At 38.8% G+C, this 18180-nt stretch overlaps 2 protein-coding genes across 4 annotated transcripts; one reads left to right on the forward strand and one right to left on the reverse strand.

Moving 5' to 3' along the window:
* The first annotated feature begins 1165 nt into the window (after positions 1-1165).
* On the forward strand, positions 1166-15619 carry nectin4b (nectin cell adhesion molecule 4b). 2 transcript variants are annotated; one of them, XM_034314546.2, is made up of 12 exons: positions 1166-1719; positions 2575-2769; positions 2867-3034; positions 5167-5445; positions 6912-7029; positions 8716-8867; positions 10058-10226; positions 10365-10440; positions 11867-11929; positions 12144-12332; positions 12771-12822; positions 13713-13852. In XM_034314546.2, the coding sequence occupies exons 1-11, from the start codon at positions 1656-1658 to the stop codon at positions 12792-12794; spliced, it is 1497 nt and encodes a 498-aa protein (XP_034170437.1). In that variant the 5' UTR covers positions 1166-1655; the 3' UTR covers positions 12795-12822; positions 13713-13852. The 2 variants fall into 2 exon arrangements, with proteins under 2 accessions (XP_034170437.1, XP_026780830.1); XM_026925029.3 differs by lacking the exon at positions 12771-12822 and having other exon boundaries at positions 1174-1719; positions 13713-15619.
* On the reverse strand, positions 15573-18090 carry LOC113533136 (zinc finger protein 510). Of its 2 annotated transcripts, none has more exons than XM_026925034.3 (2): positions 17645-18090; positions 15573-16620 (listed from the first exon to the last, which is right to left on the reverse strand). In XM_026925034.3, the coding sequence occupies exons 1-2, from the start codon at positions 17931-17933 to the stop codon at positions 15686-15688; spliced, it is 1224 nt and encodes a 407-aa protein (XP_026780835.2). In that variant the 5' UTR covers positions 17934-18090; the 3' UTR covers positions 15573-15685. The 2 variants fall into 2 exon arrangements, with proteins under 2 accessions (XP_026780835.2, XP_026780834.2); XM_026925033.3 differs by having other exon boundaries at positions 15573-16623; positions 17645-18088.
* Between the last annotated feature and the right edge of the window lie 90 nt (positions 18091-18180).

Raw genomic sequence — 18180 nt, forward strand, 5'->3', positions numbered from 1 at the left:
ATCTGTGATTTTTCTTTACAAGTAAAGAGCATCCCTATGATCAAGTTAGTATATAAAGAAGGGGGTCATGAACCTGGAGCAAATTTTGGAATATTGGGCGTACCTTGTAAGAGGCGTGGTTTGTAATCCTCAGGGATGTTTTACGTATTTGTTGTGGGCGTAACTTGTAATAGTGGGCGTACCTTGTAAGAGGCGTGGTTTGTAATTCTGCAGGACGCAGACGGATAAACTTGAATTTATCGGACACATTTTGTCTTCATGCCCATGGCCATGTCTACAGCCACTAGATGCCACTATGGCACACTGAGGACATTTTTCTCGCTCTCCTAAGTGGGAAGCTAATAAAAATTCAGAAAGAGAGGAATTTTTTGGCGTGTTTTGCTGCTCAAAGGAAGTGTTTAAGGTTTTTTTGTGTGTTTGTGTGTGTAAATAGTAAGCACTGAGTTTGTGTGCTCCTTATTTTCAGTGTACATTCAGTGCTTGCATCCAGGGGTTGCGTGACTGTGGCACACTGAGGACATTTTTCTCGCTCTTCTAAGTGGGAAGCTAATAAAAACTTAGAAAGAGAGGAATTTTTTTTGGCGTGTGTTTTGCATGTTTTTATTCTGCTCTGCTTTGCTTTTACATTTAACGCCTCTGGTGATTGATTGGCAGAGAAAAGGCGCTCTAGTGTAAACTGGTTTGGCTGGTCCGGGTTCTCGAAAGCAAAATTTCTCTGCAGACCTCCCTATCAGAACTACTGCCAAGATAAACATGAACAATCCTCCAAATAGGAAATCTAATGAAGTTATATCCGTCTTCCCCATGTTTCACCTTCATATACCTACACTCTTAGAAAAAAAGTTCCATCTAGTGGGCTATTAGTAGAATATTATTATTATTATTATTATTATTATTATTATTATTCAAGGAAAATATATTAGCTATATGTACAATGCTTACAAGTTTCCCTTGAAAAAAAAAAGCTCCCGGAAAACCCCCTTTTACACATAAATTAAAAAAAAAAAAAAAAAAAAAAAACACTTCCGGAACCATTTTAGTGTAGTGTAGAACAACTATTTTGATCTATATTTCAGTTTGCACTTGTCTCTTTATAGGGATACATGAAAAACTCGCCGCACTGCCATGATGAAAAATCTGCAAAAACTTCCGGTTTCTCAAAGGAGAGCTCACTGGACTAAAGTAGGCGTGGCTTGCGCCCCACGCGAGCGAACAGGTGCGCACCTAAAGTTTCACCTGTGTGGTAGAGCGCGAGCGTGTTGGAGGTTATATGTAGGTGTCGGTGTCGGTGTGTTCATTGCGGCTTGTACTCCGTGAGGTGATTAAAAAAACAACTGGAAATGTTAGGTTAATTTTGAAGAATTTGTTTGTGTTGCGTTTGAGGACGTTTTATTTTCTTCTTTGGAAACGTGTTCACTTTTCTATGGCTAACAGAAGAACTGAGGTGTCCGACTACTGGAGATACAGTGAGGTTTTAATGAACACAATGACCTAGGCTAATTTAGGCTAATTTTTAAAGTGCCATATATTATAAGAAACTAGACAGTGAAATAAACAAAACAAAACAAAAAGTAGTTTATGTATCTACAAATATATCGTATTTAAAACTGGTTATTTGGCAAGTAGCTTATTTAATTCTTAAAAAGTTGGACCAAATGGAGGAAATGAAGAAAACGTCAAACCCAGCCTGCTTTGCCTTGTTACTAACAGCAGTAATTGGTGAGTACAGCTTAATAGCTTAGTAAAACCCAGTTAGGAATAACCTTATAACCCTGTATAGGTGTGTGTGTGTGTGCGTGTGTGTGTAAACAGGAAACTAGAAGCAGAAGAGTGACATTCTTGAAGAGGTGACCATGGGCGAGTGTGGTGTAAGAATGAATAGTGATTAATGATTACTCACCCATTAAACATCTGCTCAAAGGAAGTGTTTAAGGGTTTTTTTGTGTGTGTGTGTTTGTGTGTAAATAGTAAGCATTGAGTTTGTGTGCTCCTTATTTTCAGTGTACATTTGTGCTTGCATCCAGGAGTTGCATGACAAGTTGGAACACCGTCTGTGTTTTGTGTTCTTATGTAGTGGCATTGCAATCTTTATATAAATATCAATATGAACAGGAAATGTCAGTAGAACAGTCAGTGCTCGGAAACACAGAGAGAAAAAGCAAGGGCAAACAGAGAGTTCTGTTGTCCAGGAGCTAAAAACTGAGCAAGTCTGAAAAAGTTGTTAGTTTTTGGGCAGCTTGCAGTTGTGTGTGTGGGAATGTCCTTGTGTCTGAATGCTAGTGAGATGCTAATGGCCTTGTGTTATTTTTTAAAGTGTGTAGACACAGTTGAACATTAACTGAAGAGTCAGGTTATTCACCTTAAAGTATTTCACCCACCCACACACTCACTCACTCACACACACACACACACACACGCTAATCTTCGAAACCCACAATAATTGACAGTCTAGAGACAGTCTACTCTTCTACTAAGACTATACACACACAAACCTGTTTCTCCCCTACCCCCACCCTGTTCTTATGCCAGCATAAATGAATGATGTTTTACACATTTCTCTTGGAACTCTACCAGCCTGTGTGTGTGGCGAGTTTGTTCAACCCCCTCCGTCCTTGGCCCTGCTCTCCTTTGCCGAGGAGGAGACTCGATTGCCATGCGAGTTTAAACCACAGGACGGTGTCAGGGTGGTACAGGTGACCTGGTCTACAGAAAAGAGCAATGGTGTCAAGGAGCAGATCATCACCAGACACATGACAGAGGGGCTTCAAGGTGCTTACACACACCTTGTGTAAAAAACACATTCCAATTCATTGTTGCCTTCACCTGAACCTTTGGTGTGTGTGTATGTGTGTGTGTGTGTGTATAGAGTTTCCTACCTTTGCAGGCCGTGTGCGCTTCACAAGTTCTGATCCGATTAAAGACTCAACGCTGTTGATTCTGAGCACAAGGGAGTCGGATCAAGCCACGTACACCTGCCACATCTCCACTTTTCCTTCAGGGAACTTCGAGAGACAAATCAGCCTTACTGTCTGGAGTAAGAAGATTCTCACACTTTTTTGCTGACTTGATCTAACACATAATTCACACAAATTATTGTGAGCAGCAATCTAAGGAGTGGTTTGATAAACAATCAAAGGTAAATGTTTCTTATCCGTTACTCCAAATGTAGTCGAACAGTAAAGAACAGCAAGTGTCTCTGACAACTGCTGTTTTAATTTTGCACTGGAGCTATGACGCTAATGTAACCAGTAAGTAATGGAAGTCTATCACATGCAAAAATACTGTATTTATATATTAGTATTCATTTAGACATGCTCAAAAATCTTCATATACTTGCTTCAAATGACAATCTCATTTTTAAACATTTTCTAAATGCCACTCATAGTATGTATTTTAGGGTCTGTTTAAAATGAAGCTGTATTTTCATTCACATAACTTCTAGTTTTCTGGGACAATTCGTGCCATCAAACTCTGACTTGTACAGTGATATGTGAGTGAGATAAATGTCCATTTAGGGCTGCGCTGTGATGTTATGATATTGATATTGTGATAAATAATGTCACAGTACACATTTAGCATTAATAGAAGGAGTCTCCAGTGTCAGTGCTTTTTAACAGTAAGAGGTAAAGCTGTAACTTTAAGTTTTCTGACATAAGAAAGGACAAAGGGCTGGTAAGAGTAACTCTGCTTTATGTTGGGCCAATCACACCACCCTATTGATGATTATTTTCCCATAACAGCATGGCCCATTGTGTTTTATTCCTTACATGTCACTCACCCTTACTTCCATTGCTTGGCTACATTATCTTTTTGTTCCAGTCCAAAATCAGAGAAAAAAACTTTGAACTCTAAGCATTTCGACTACATTTTACATGTGAACTTTTTGACAATCAATTCAGACCTTCTCTTATGAGTTGTCTCATGCAAATTCTCAACATTCCTTTGTAGTTCTGACATACAGTTTGTCTCCTGTTTCTGTTTTCATGAAACAGGTGCACAGAAAGCCTAATTACAGACTGAATACAAGAAAAAGAGGCTAAACACCTCTGCTCACAAGATGTGGGAGGTCTGGTCTAGCTGTGATATGACAGTATTCTTACAGTAGTTTAATATATTCTTACAATGTTTAATATAACTTATTTTCGTGAACACTTTATAGCATCAGAGTAACTATTTAGAGGGTTTACTTCACATTGGGATCATAATATTTACGATTGGTCTGAGATGTATTGTTCAGGAGGAGTTTTGCTTTTTACCTACAGTAGTTTACTAAACTGCCTCATTAATGTGTCTTGTGGCTTAAAACAGTCAACACATGTTGAAGTCTTATTTAAAGTATAAAAAGTCTCAAAATGCTCAAACATGTTTTGCTGTGAAAAGTCAAGTGGGATCAGTACACTAGCTATAACAAGACCTAAAAACATAACTGGAGAAGGTTAGATTTCACAAAATATATCAGCGTGTTTAGGGAGACAGAGACCATTACCCACAGTGAAAACCATCAATCAGATATTAAAGAGATACAAAGACACAACAAAATACTGAAAGAAAAATAATCGAAAAACTGCCAGAGAGATTTGCAAAAATCCAAAACAAGGAGCAAGGAGTGTGAAAAAGTCCTTAGAAGCAAGTGTAATAAACACATTCAGAAATATCACTTTGATTGTTTAACTGCTAATATCTTAACAAAACACATAGATTTACTACTTTATTACCACCATAACTCGTATTAAATGTTGGTTTTATACTTTTGATGACAGTTACGCAAACTTTTGCACAGTAAATATACTTTGCATGTATTCTTTTTTCCTTAGGGGCAAACTTGAATCTTTATGTGCTTGACACCTTTCTCAAATGAACATGAGATCTAATTGTCAAAAATCATGTTTAAATACAGGAGGTAAAATTGATTGTTTAGATTCCTACCTTTCTTATTTTACACTTGCAATGTGCCCACTGTGCCATCAGGAAGATATAGGAAGTATAGGAAGTGTTTTTGTGTGAAATATTGTTTATATCACTAATAATGTAGTTGAAGGTCAAATATGCTTGATATTTTAAATTAGTTTGGCTATAGCATGGAAACAAATGGCATGTGTCAGAATGACATCCATTGCTCAGTAGTGAACAGAACTTAAATTAAACCATTCCTCTCCTGCTCTTCAGGGATTCCCATCTCCACACTGGAAACGGTCATCCTTGAGGAGGGTCAGTCATTCCGAGTGGCTGCCACATGCCGTGCGATTGGCCTTCCTCCACCACGCCTCTCCTGGGACACTGATGTCCCTGGCCAGTCACAGAACAGGAGCTCAGAGGATGGGGTTGTCACCTCCCAGTACTCGCTGCACCCTCTGCGCAGCATGAATGGCCGCAAACTGGACTGCCTGGTGTGGCACCCTGCTCTAGAGCGCCCCCGCAGGCTGAGCAGCACACTGGTCGTGCACTGTGAGTCTACTTTAATGCCTACTACAGACTATTTGGCATAATACTAATCTCTATACAGTTCTTTGCTTCCTTAAAAGGGTTCTAGGTGTAAATTTTACCTTTCTAACAGTGTACTTTTTTAATGTCTGATTTTTCTATTTATTTTTGTATTATTTGTATTATTTATCCTGCAGTGTCTTCTTAAGATGTCACTTTTCCTCCCAAATCACTTCCTGTTTTTAGATGTTGATTACTTTGCATAATATCAGGTACTAGAAAATACAAATAATAATGAGAAATAGTTCCTACAACATCATGGTTGTAGTCATGTGGATATGCAAGACTTCATTTTAATAATAAATAAACATTTCTCAGGTGACTTGGAAAGGGGTTTATTTACTATATAAACTTGTCTAGACTATCTGCCTGCAGTTTGTCCTGTAGCTTAGCTAGCCAAGTTTAGCAGCCACAATAGCTAACCTGAACCTTCTGACTAAATAAAGTTCCTTCCTACTGTGTTTGATGTAATTGCTAGGTTTATTAGGCTAACTCCCACATTTGCTGGTTTATGCTAGTTAGTGCTGGTTTGGTGCTGGTTTAGTTAGGTATCATTGTAACCTAGCAGAACATTTCTTGTCACAGCCAGAATACATTATGCTGGTAAAAATTGTAACTAGCTATTCTGGTCTAAGGTGGTCTATTCAGCAGGGATAACTTAGTGTCTTGCTTATAGCAATGTGCACTGTTCTGGCTAAAAATATAATTTACACAACTTTACTTTCACCACAGCTGCCAAGACATAATATGTGAAACCATGAAACCTTTCTTGGTGTCCAATGTTTTCCTCTGAGTGAGTTATGCTGCCCAGTGATGCAGCATGAGGAGCAGTTTGAAAAGATGTGGTTAGCTGGCTTCATGTGTCACAGAGGAAGCACAATGTAGCCTTCACCGTCCTGTAGGAGAGGACTGGCTGGTGTGAGCGAATTGGCAAGTGACCCAATTGGGGAGAAATTTTTACACATTGTAACAAGACACATTCACACAAATTAAGTACAGCATGCCAATGGTTATGCAAACCTTTGAGCTTGGTAATAAAGATAACTGCTGACTTTCTTAGTGGCTATAATATTGAGACTGTAAACAGGAAGAGACCATTCAATGAACATGAAATTAAGTTTTGTAGATAAGCTATAAAATAGAGGTTCAAGGTGTCACACAAAAGCTAAGGCATTGCAAACTTTTGCACTTTTGCTGTAACTATCAAAACAAACTTCAAACAGGAAGTTGATTGGTGAAAAAAGTGAGACGTTGTTTTCCTCATATCTCATAAGGAAATGAACAAGAGGTTAATGGGGTGAGGGATAGTCTCTTATAAGGACAGTTGGGTCAAATGAGTGGATTTGAGTCTATTGACTGTTTGGCCTCAATGTGTAATAAGTATATGTGCGTGTGTGTGTGTGTGTGTGTGTGTGTGTGTGTGTGTTTAGTTCCTCCTGACGCTACGGTTTCTGGTTATGATCAGAGCTGGTCAGTTGATCGGAAGGGAGCTGAACTCAAGTGCGAGGGTGTAGGAAATCCTCAACCACACAACTTCACCTGGACCAGGTACCTCCTGCCCGTCTCTCAGTCTACCAGAGTGTGTGTGTATGTGTGTGTTTTCGCGCACCAAAAACCTGTCTTGCATTTCATTGTCCACAACACTTTGCTTATGCAAGATCTGTTTGTCTTTACCGTCCTCTGGTCCTGACTCTGATCACCCTTTATCTCAATATGATGTTGTTTGTTTGTTATGTTTGTTAACAGAAATCCATGACTCTGCAAGTATCTCAGTACAATCAGGAGAAAATGCACAACATACCCACCTGGCCCACCCTCTCTCACTTTGTTTCACACATGTAATCATACACACACACACACACACACACACACACACACACACAAAAGGCATTAAACTCCCTGAGCACCGCTTATTCAAATGCTCTTTTGAGGGTTAAATAAAAGCCGTGGAGTAGCATTACAAGCTATTACTAAAGAGACAGTGGGGAGACCTGATTTCACATGAGGTGAGAGGGGGTGGATGGGGGAGAGATAGAGAAAACACAGTCAGAGAGAGAAAAGACCGAGAGGAGAGAAGGAGGGAGGAGAACAGGGAGACACCTCCTAAGCCTTAAAATACAGTGCTCGACTTTAAATATCATTTTAATGGGCACCAAAAGACAGGGTTTTAGTTTGATTAGAGACAGTGTGCGGAGGGTATATCAAGAGTAACGCCTGCACATGCGAACTTAACAATCTTTCATCTTTCGGGTTAGACATTATTATAGCAGGCACGACCATGGTTGAGAAGGTCTGTCTTTCTTCTCCCAAACAATACAGACTGTCTGCACTCACAGTCACATGCATATCTTCAAATATGCAAAATGCTCTCAGGCTTTGGGCTGGTCAGTTTCTTGACATATTATGTAATGATCCTATTGCATTTTAATACACAACTGTAATTAATTATTTATAGATAATAGCAAAGAAATGTGTGTATAAGTGTGTGGGTGTATGTGTGTGTGATTGGAGATGTGGAACCTGAGAACCCTGGTTTTATTGTGTACATGGCAGTGTGGCCCCTTTCACTACAACAGTGGGTTCTTTCTGGTGTGTGTGTGTGTGTGTGTGCGTGTGTGTGCACAGTATCAGGGCGTGTCAAGTGGCTATGTAAAGGATTTTAAGGTTAAAAGACAACCCACTCATGTTCAGTGCATTAGTCAAAGATGCTTATTACAGGCCTAGGGAAAAAAGATGAAAGATATTCAGTCTGAAGTCATTTATTATTTCGTAGATCTACTGGCCAAGTGACAAGATGCACCACAAATAGAAATTAGAATTAGTATTATATGTAGTGGAGGAAATGACTCACTTATGCAGCTGAATCTAGGTGCACATCTACACTGTCGGAAAAAAAAAAGGCACAAAGCTGTACATTTCATTGTCTCTTGGGTGGTACATTTATCTTTTCTAATTTAAAAATGCTTCTTTCACCTTGATACCGTTTATCTTTAAATTTATAATTTATCTTTAAATTTAAGGTTTAGAGTTAAGGTGCATACTTGGATCATAATTACCTTTTAGAGTAAATATTTAAAAGGTAGACTAGATGCACCTTTATTGGTAAAAGATACTTTAATAAGAAAACCTATATATCTAAACAGTGTTAAAATACTGATAAAAAAAAATTGAGGGACTTTGTAACAAATTATGCAATAAATATGTAATTAAACATGATTTACTGATTGTGTTCAGGAAGGGCGGGGTTTTGCCCAAGGATGTATCTGTGGAGGGGAACAGGCTCATTTTCACTCGTCCCCTAAACAAAACGGATGAAGGAGTGTACGAATGTGAGGCCATAAACTCAGTGGGATCGGTGAAGACAGAGGTTAATGTCAAGATCCCAGGTAAGGCTTGCTCTTTCTGTGACCTTTGCAACGTGGCCTTGTGATTTACTTTGTCAGTATGTGCTAAATTAATAAAATTACATTGCATCACCTGAGACTGCAACACATACATGATTACTGACATACATAATCCCTGTGTCCAAAATTTTGCCTCACTCTTTATAACCTACAAGTATCAAAGTGGGTATTCTCTAGCATTTAGGGTATATCATTTGGACACTAACCTACTGTAGTGCATTGTGGGATTTCATGAGCACACAGGATAATATTCTCCATGGTTACAAAATCCCAAAACTCCCAAGCAGTGTACAATACACTCTCAGAAAAAACCTACCAAATTGTACCTTTCTTTGTTTCTGGTGTGGTACCTTTTAATATGTGTCTTTTACATGGGAAGGTACTTTTAAAACTTTATTTCACAGTAGTCCTTAATGTCCAGTTGTGCACTATATTCATAGTACTAGTTGGAAGATAAATAATAAGGGTACGAAAGATGTACCTTGAAGGCTACTACCCCAGAAACAAGGAAAAGTAGTTTGGTACCTTTTTTTTTTCTGAGAGTGTATAGTGAAAAGGTTCTTGTTTCACATGTACTACAGCCCACTCTCCCTCAGGTTTGAATGCTTACTGTATCACACCATAATCATGATGCTGCTCTTTAAATGGATAGTGAGCTTTAAGAAAACGTGCCTTTATTACAAAACAGTCTGTCTTGTGATGGAAAAAAATAGGCATTTTCCCTTCATTTCAGCTTCCTCTTCCTTTTTCCAGTGTAATAGAGCCACTGTCGCCTTCAGTCATGGGACAGTTTGTATTTGAAAAAGACAGCTGTAGTAAGAGTAGGCAAATGAGTAATTAAATAAAAATCTCAATCTGTGCATATTGTAGTTCTTCACTAAAAGTAGTAAAGGATTTAGTGTGCCACTAAATTTATTAAGTTCTTAATAAACTATTCACAGTATTGTCAGAATGTTCTCTTCTTAAATTGCATATAAGAAGAGAACTAAATTGCTAAATTGCATGTTAATAAATTTCTAATAGCAAGCAGTGGATCAAACTTCTGTAAAAATTCTGTAAAACTTATTGAAATAATGATTTATCGCCTATTTATTAGGCATTCATGTACACATACCGCCCCCATTTGGTAGAAAAAAATGCATTCATCTTTTTTCTTCCCTTCACATTTCAAGAGGCCACCAAATCTTCCCAGCTCGAGGCCTCTTTCAACAACCTCCTCCTTATCATAGTGGGTGGAGCTGCTGGGGCTTTAGTAGTTGTCATGACAATTATCATCCTTTTGGTTACCTGCCACCATAGACGCAGGACCAGGAAACTTAAAAGGGAGCTCAGCGAGAAAAAGTGAGCCTGCCATCCTTTATCAGCAACACTTACATAATACAAATCTGGCAAACATTGGATACAATAAAATATAAAATTTTATTATAATGTTGTTACCTTTGCAAATTCACCTCTCTTTGTCTACTCTTTTTCTTTCAGGGAGGAGATCAATAATCTTTCAAGACAGACCTCTATGAGGAGACTTAACTCAGTCAGTACTGACCCCAGGATACAGGTACCACTGAACCATTTACATCTAATGTGAACTTTTTTTTATAGTACCTGAACTGTTTTGGTATTTTATTTATTTTATATTTCACAATGCTGAAGAAACTACTAAAATGGCCTGAACTACTAAAATGGCCAGTTTGAAAACATTCCTCCATCCCTAACAGCTAGCCAACTAGCTAGCTACTAATAAATGCACACATTTGATAGGAGTTGGTTTTCAGTATCAGACTTTTGATTTACTTTGTCATTTTCTCTAAACCTTCCAAAAATCCCATAACACCCATGATTTTGTTTCGTCCTAACTTATCAAGGCAGGTAGCTAACTGCTAGTAAACTAGCTTGCATTTGTTACAATTAGACACAGCTGGGATTTTAATAACTGAGTTTTCATTTGCATTGTCATATTCTGAAAAGTAAGCAAACCTGACAAACTATATCATTAACAAAATCATGTTTATCAAGTACATTAGTTAACTCTGCAAGCTAACCGGTAGTAAACCACTGTGCATTTGTCACAGGTAGACACAAATTGGATTCTACGATCTGAGTCTCAGATTACATTATCAAATTCTCAGCAATTTGTTTAACAGTAGCCACACCTGTCATATCTTTTCATCTCTAACATTAGTTATCTAGCTAACAAGCCTAGTATATAATGTGCTGTTCCAGTATTTTAAACATTCACAGAAATAAAAAGAAGAATGTGAGATTAGCACTGTGTTAGCAAATTTGGCCCAAACAATAAACTATAAAATTAATTCAAGATGAATTAAGCAGTTAAAAAGGCATTTTTTCATGGGTTTTGTGGTATTTTGTTAACTGTGAGCAATCACCATAAACCTTAAATGATTGCTGTATTTCTAAATCCAGTATGATTTATGATTAACTCATGGAATAATTTCTAACCTATTTTCAATAGATAAAAACTGTGCATTTGTTGATGGCACATGTGAACATGGAGGCAATTATGCTATAAATACACCATGAACGCAGACACCTGGGGTGTGATAATGGACAAGTTCCTGCTTTAGCAAACACAAAGCTTGTATTGTTTGCTAATGGAAACTTTTCCGGTAGTGTCTGGGTAACATGGCAAAGGCTTTAACTGCTTTAAAACAATAGTGCTTCTATCCTTAAACAGATAAGTCTAATTAAGTCGTCTCGGACGTTCTTTTTGCTCAATTCCAGCTCTAGACATGTATGAACCAGGTCATTGAGAGCACTGTGATAAAAACCACACACAGATGTGCCAAAGGCTGTTGAACAGGAATGTGGATTGGCTTGTTGGCCTCAAACACTGAAACATGAACCTCTACACACGAGCACAACAAAGAGTACTAAAATGCCATAAGGCTCAAACCGAATGTTCAAACATGGCTCTACAATGATATGAGATCTTATATTTCGTCTCACCTTGTCTGTTCTTGTAGACTGAAGAATCCACCCTCATCAGGATGGACTCTCCTGTAAAAAACAGTGTCTTTTCTCTAGAGGTACTGTATCACGTGATTGCAATGTCCAGACAGCTCCTGTAATAACTGTTTTATGTTTTATATTTAGTGTCACCTAAGAATCATGTAGTTGCATATTGATGTCATTTCAGGATTGTGTAATAATATAGTGGGTAACATGCAATAATTTTACGATGCAAAAGTGAAACTCGAGCCAGTAATGATGTGATGCTGACTGCAAGCACTTGTTCATCAGGAGAATTCCACCATATGTGAGCAGAGGGATGGGTTTGGAGAAGACGACTACGACAGCCTCGGCCGTCCAGCCATCTTCCGGTCTTACCACTCAGAGCGCGGGAGCGGGAGGAGGAAAGAGACAGAGGTGGAGAAACAAGACCGTGTTCAAAGAGTGGCAACCTTCATAAAGAACAGTAATATGACTTTGGTGAGGCTTCCCGTACATGTGTGTGTACAGTATGTATGAATGTGTTAATGCCATTTATACCACAGTGCTGTAGAATTCTCAAATCTGAAAGTGTGGATTAATTTTCTGTAACAGCAGCTCTGACAGTAGTTGTGGCTATAATTTAGATTGTAGGTTTATATTGATATCCACATTCTAATATCATTTCTATAGTAATATCTCAATCACAGGGACTTCTATGGCAATTACTTTACATAATAATAATGCTAATAATAAACAGATTCTAAAAAAAACATTATTTGACAAAGAAACAAGTATAATCATTGATATTTTGCGGTTTTCTGTTAGGAAAATGTTGTTTAACTTTTTTGGAAGGAGTCTCCAGCTTTTGTGCTTTTTCTTTGTGCTTTCTTGGTCAAATGACAAGCTGCATTTTTTTTTTGTCTTGTTAACTTAAAGAAAGAAAAAAAAGAAAGGCGGTGAAGGAACAACTGTTTATAGCTGCTATAAAGTAAGTGATAACAGGATAACTTGTCTCGCGGATATTCCATTACCATAAATATAACTACAAATGGTTAAAAAGTATGACATCGTTCACTAATAAATTAAAATTGGAATAGTTGGCAAATCACTGTGGTACAAGAGGGAAAAAAACACTTTGGGACATGCTGTTATAGGAAAATAATCCACTTTGGGATGTTAACTCCGCTGTTTCCGCATTCATTACATATTTTTTAAAGCTTGGCCAACATGATTTCAAATGTTTATAATTATTTGTGATACTAAAGATTCTTGATAAGAATTTACCAAGGGTACATTCTTGGTCAGATCAGATAATGACACGTGTCAGATCAGATTATGATGGACAAGAAGCAGTTGGTAAAGAAGGAATGAGCAAGTGGGTGGTTTCTTTAACGTTTTAGTTTTACAAAAAATGTTGCAGGGTGTAGTCAGATTCTGTACATGCAGTATTTCTAGAGGCAAAATGCCCATGACAAGTGTAAAAAAATAAGCTTCACCTTTCACTGAGCTATGTGTAGGCGCCTAGACCGACTGCAGAAGACAGTTATTACAGTATCTTGCCACAATCCAGCCACTGTTCTAATTCCTGTTTCTTTCACCACTTAAAAATGCAGAGTAAAACTGCTTGCCATGACTATTCATAAACCACCATGTGTGAACATGGTGTATGAAAAATGCTAGCCAACTGTATTTGCTCGTGGTCACTTGGGCACAAAGCAGCTGAGTCATCAGGAAAAGTGTCACTTCAGTTTCTTTTGTACTCTGTAGTAAATTTACCACTAAAGCTATAAATGCAGTAATAGTAAGAATGTAATTATGAAAATGAGTTGTTTGGGGCACAGGGCACTGGAGGAGTAACTTGATCTTTCTCTTACTTAGGATGCAGATCTTCGCCTGGAACAGAGCCTGCCACCCTTGTCCATTAGCTCAGGCGCATCAAGAGAAGGAGGGACAGAAAAAGACGTATGGGGCCAGAGAGAAGGCATGCCAGAGGGAGAGGAGGGAGAATGCACCTCAGACTCGTATCAGATCTCAGAGGCACTCTCGAACCACTTCCACTACAGCAATGGCTTCCTCAGGCCAAAACCTCACCCAAACGCTATAATACTGCACCCACGTGGCCAGCTCATATAATGAAGCAAAAGTATTTCTACACGGCATGTCATTCCTGCGATCTATTCAGGTCACCAGTGATGAGCTTTGTGGTCCAGTGAAGCTAATCCTGCTTGCTGCTTCATCTGACCAATGAATTCATATTATACTCCTTGGAGCACATGTGTTTATACCATAAGCAGGTTAGTACATATCGAGACTACTGGACACCTCAGCTTTCAGCTCTACCCACAGGCCTCTCATGGGTCATCTACCAGCAGGCTACAAGTCCAGATGTGGATACATCAACAGATTTAAGCAGACCAACAACCTGTTAAAAGCCTGAGCTGATGAATGCATCTAAATGCGAATTAGCACCACTTATGCAGCAGTTCCTCAGTTGTGCCTGAGTTTGGAAAATTTCCTGACTGAGTGCAGAAGTAGCATTAAGTTAATATTACCATTTAAAATTCAACAGTTGATTCATTCAGTTCATTCAGAAAACAAAATAAACCTTCATCTATACACCTTACTCAGAACAGCATAAACTTTTGAAATCTGTTCAGAAGAGGTAAATAATCAGCTTGTTAATTAACCAGTTACTTTCACAATATAATTCCTTGCATATATTTTGCATCACGCCACATGCTGGCCAAAGTGGTCAAAAATATAAAAAGATTTCTTCTTACAAAAAAAAAACAAACAAACAAAAAAAAAACAGAGCGAATAGATTAGAGGTGTGATGGACAACCAACTAGTATTCCAGGACACAAACTCCTCTTGCTTTCTTTTTTTTATGTTTTGTTGAGACTGACAATTTAGGATATTAAATTTGCATAAGTTTGCTTTGAATTCCATGTCCATGGAAAATTAAATAGGTTACTGAGCTTGTGGCATGTGAATAAACAGCATTTGGAAACTTGAGTGATTATAAGCACAATGACAGAGATCAATAATGAAGGCTGGACGTTAGACAGTTTATCTAGACTTCATGAACTTTAATGTCTACAGGAAGCAGATGTTGTTTTCTTTTGTACCTGTATAATCTCCAGCACAGGCTACATCATGCAGTGGAAAAGAGCTACTCAGACAGATGGAGAGCTCACTGAAAGGACAGGAGACCCTGAAGGAAGCAGGTATTTCAGTGAAGTTTGTTCACCCTCTAAACCACAGTGAGGATTAGCAGCTTTTACTGCCAGAAGAATATCAACCTGTTACACAAGGGACTTTTTTTTTTTTTTTTTTTAAATTTGGAGCTAACATGGTTAGCTCTTGTGGCTTTAACAACTTGTGTTTTCAGAGGTATATTTCTCCGTATTAATTACCTCAGCGTATTTTCATTACCTTTCAACACTGTATTACTACATACTGTTGCTAAATAGCTGAAGCTTTTTACCATCAAATGATGACACATTGATAATTTTACAAGTTACAACCTAGTTTAGCACCTGGCTGATCTTTATTAATGCATTATAAATACTTAGCTTCAAAGTTCACCAGTGCAGTGTGCTGTATTTGTGAAAGATGTTCATGTAAATAAGAGTAAATATGGTAAGACAAACCCATTAAGCAATTTATATTTTCATGAATTTTGTGTATTTTTTTCTGTATTCTACTGTGTATTTTGTAAAGACAGTAACAGAGAAGTGTTACCAACTTTTTGTTTATTGTAAAAATAAAATGAGCAAAACCAAGATGGCTAGGTGTTGGTTTACATACTAGAAAATAAAAATGACACAAACGTTCTAACTGTCTTATTTTCAAAATGTTTTACTTTGTGTCCTGAGATCTTTGTGCGTTTTCTGGTGTGTGCGTAAGTTGCTTTGCTGAGAGAAACTCTTCCCGCACATGCTGCAGTGGAATGGTTTCTCTCCAGTGTGAATTCTGTGGTGCATCTGAAGGTGGCTGATGCGGTCAAAGCTTTTGCCACAGAATGAACACATGAACCATTTCTCTCTCATTGGCTTTCTCCTCTGAGGTAGCCTGGCTATAGCAATGTCATTTACTGGGAAACCTCCTCGGTTCCGATTCTGGCTTATGCTACTGCTTAAGAGTGTGACACGTTCATGAGTTCTTGAAGGAAGCAAGAGCCTGGGCTGGACCGCCGCGTTTGCTCTGTGTTGTACCTGTCGCGATGGGTTTAGGTCTGTTGATCCTCCTTCGCTCCTGGGCTGCTGCGGCATCCTTTGCTGTCTCATTTCTTCTACATTAAGTCTGTTTGTCATAGTCAAATCATCCACAGGACTGGATGTGCTAGAACCGACACTCCACACGGAGGAGATCAGCGGATGTCCGTCTTGCTCGGTTACAATAGAGCAGTCAGGGTCCTCTGCATGTTCCACGCAGTTCTCCATGGATGACCACGGCTGCGTTTCTCTGTCCTCGATTACAACACACTCTACTTTGCTCTCATCTAAAGTAACTGTCTGTATCCCCTGTTCTGTCTTTTTCTGAAACTCTGGTCCACAATCTTCCTCGCAGAATGTTGACTGGTTCAGGTCATCTGTGGAAGGTTGTGGCTCTGTAAGGGTGGGCATTGTTTCCTTTGTGACAATGTCCTGCGAATTTATTTCTTCTGAGGATTTGTAATTAATTTCCCCTGCATGATCATTTTCCTTTCCATTACACACATCATTATCAGGTTGATGTTTCCAAGAAAGATGCTGATTTGTCCTCTCTTTGCATTCTACAAGGTCTGCTGAGTGTGAAGAGCAGAGAAAGATGAAAAGATTAGCTTCACTCAAACTATTTTTGCATGTCCTTATTTGAGACTGTATCAACCAAGACAGTCTACTTTGGAAAACTGGTCTAATGCCACATACACTTAGGAACATTGTAGAATAAAGTCAATTTAGCATAGATGATCCTTCTATGGCATGTTTTTACAAGATGGGACAAAACCAGAGAACCTGGAGGAAAGCCATGCTCTCCTGAGGTCACAGAGCGAATCTTGGAAAAACAGCATTCTTTCCCTCAACACCGAATTGATGTTTGGTTTTGACTCCACCCACTGGTGCATGAGATCATTATACTGAAGTTCTCAAATGGTAGTGATGTCACTATCATGAACATATTTAAATATTCAGACTATAGCAGCTTGCTGAATTGAAACGATTCCTTTTTAATGGAGAAAATAGAGGCATAAATAAATTTTTTTTTAATGTTTAAAAAAAAAAAAAAGCTGAATCAATTAAATCACGTTTTGTTCATTTCTAATGGTTTATTAGTAATGGCACCTCATAGCTTCAGGGTCTGTGAGCTCTGTCTGTGTGGAGTTTTGCATGTTCTCACCATGTATCTGAGGGTTTCCTCCCACCTCCCAAAAACATGCCAGTGGATTGGGTATGCTGATTTGTTCCTGGTGTGTGTGTGTGTGTGGTTCTCTCTGATAAACTGCCATCCCATATAGGGAGTATTCCTGCCTCACACACAGGGTTCCAGATCCACAACGACCCCGACTAGGATAAAGTGCTTACTGAAAATGAATGAATGTTTTATCCTGAAGCTTTTTTTTGCGTCTCTTGACTATATGAAAAGGGGGATGCAAATAGGTTATTCCAAATTATTTCTCTCAACTTTTCATTTTCTATTCACTCTATTCACTGATATCCTGCTTTCTTGTCTTTCAGTTGAGAACACTGTTGTATTTTGTACATTATAAACTGTAAGAGTGACTGTTATAAATGCAGGCTGGGGGCTGTGGAGGTGCTCAGGTTTACCTTGTCCGTGTGCACAGGGAGCAGGGAGCAGGCTGGGGGTCGAGCTGCGGGTCTCTGAGCGCTGAGACTCTTTCAGAAGCTGCAGCTCGTTTTCAACCGTCTCCAGTTTTTTCTTCAGCGCCTCGATTTCGGAGTCTTTGCGGCAGACCTCCAGGCGCAGCACCAGCAGCCCGTCATCGTACAGTTTGCTGATTTCGGCCACAGCCGACTGAGCCACCACGGCCATGACCGAGGCCAGCCTACTGTGGAAAGAAACGCTGCTGCTGGTCGCCGTGTCCTCCGAGAGCATCGTCCTCTTCGATAAATCAGCCTCTCATACACCCGAACTTTACTTTCAACCCCTTCTTATGAGATATTAATAATAAAACGATAGCGATAATAACAACAAAATAAGTAACTTCCCCTAATCTCTACAGCAGCAAGAGTGTCTACTTCCGGTTTGTCTATTGCTTACCGTAACTATTGGAATAGAAGGGATAATAAATGAATACAGACTAGCCAAATGAAAGCATAACATATAAATCAGTACAATTTAA

This window comes from Pangasianodon hypophthalmus, chromosome 21 (assembly GCF_027358585.1).
Source record: "Pangasianodon hypophthalmus isolate fPanHyp1 chromosome 21, fPanHyp1.pri, whole genome shotgun sequence".
NCBI classification, from domain to species: Eukaryota; Metazoa; Chordata; class Actinopteri; order Siluriformes; family Pangasiidae; genus Pangasianodon; species Pangasianodon hypophthalmus.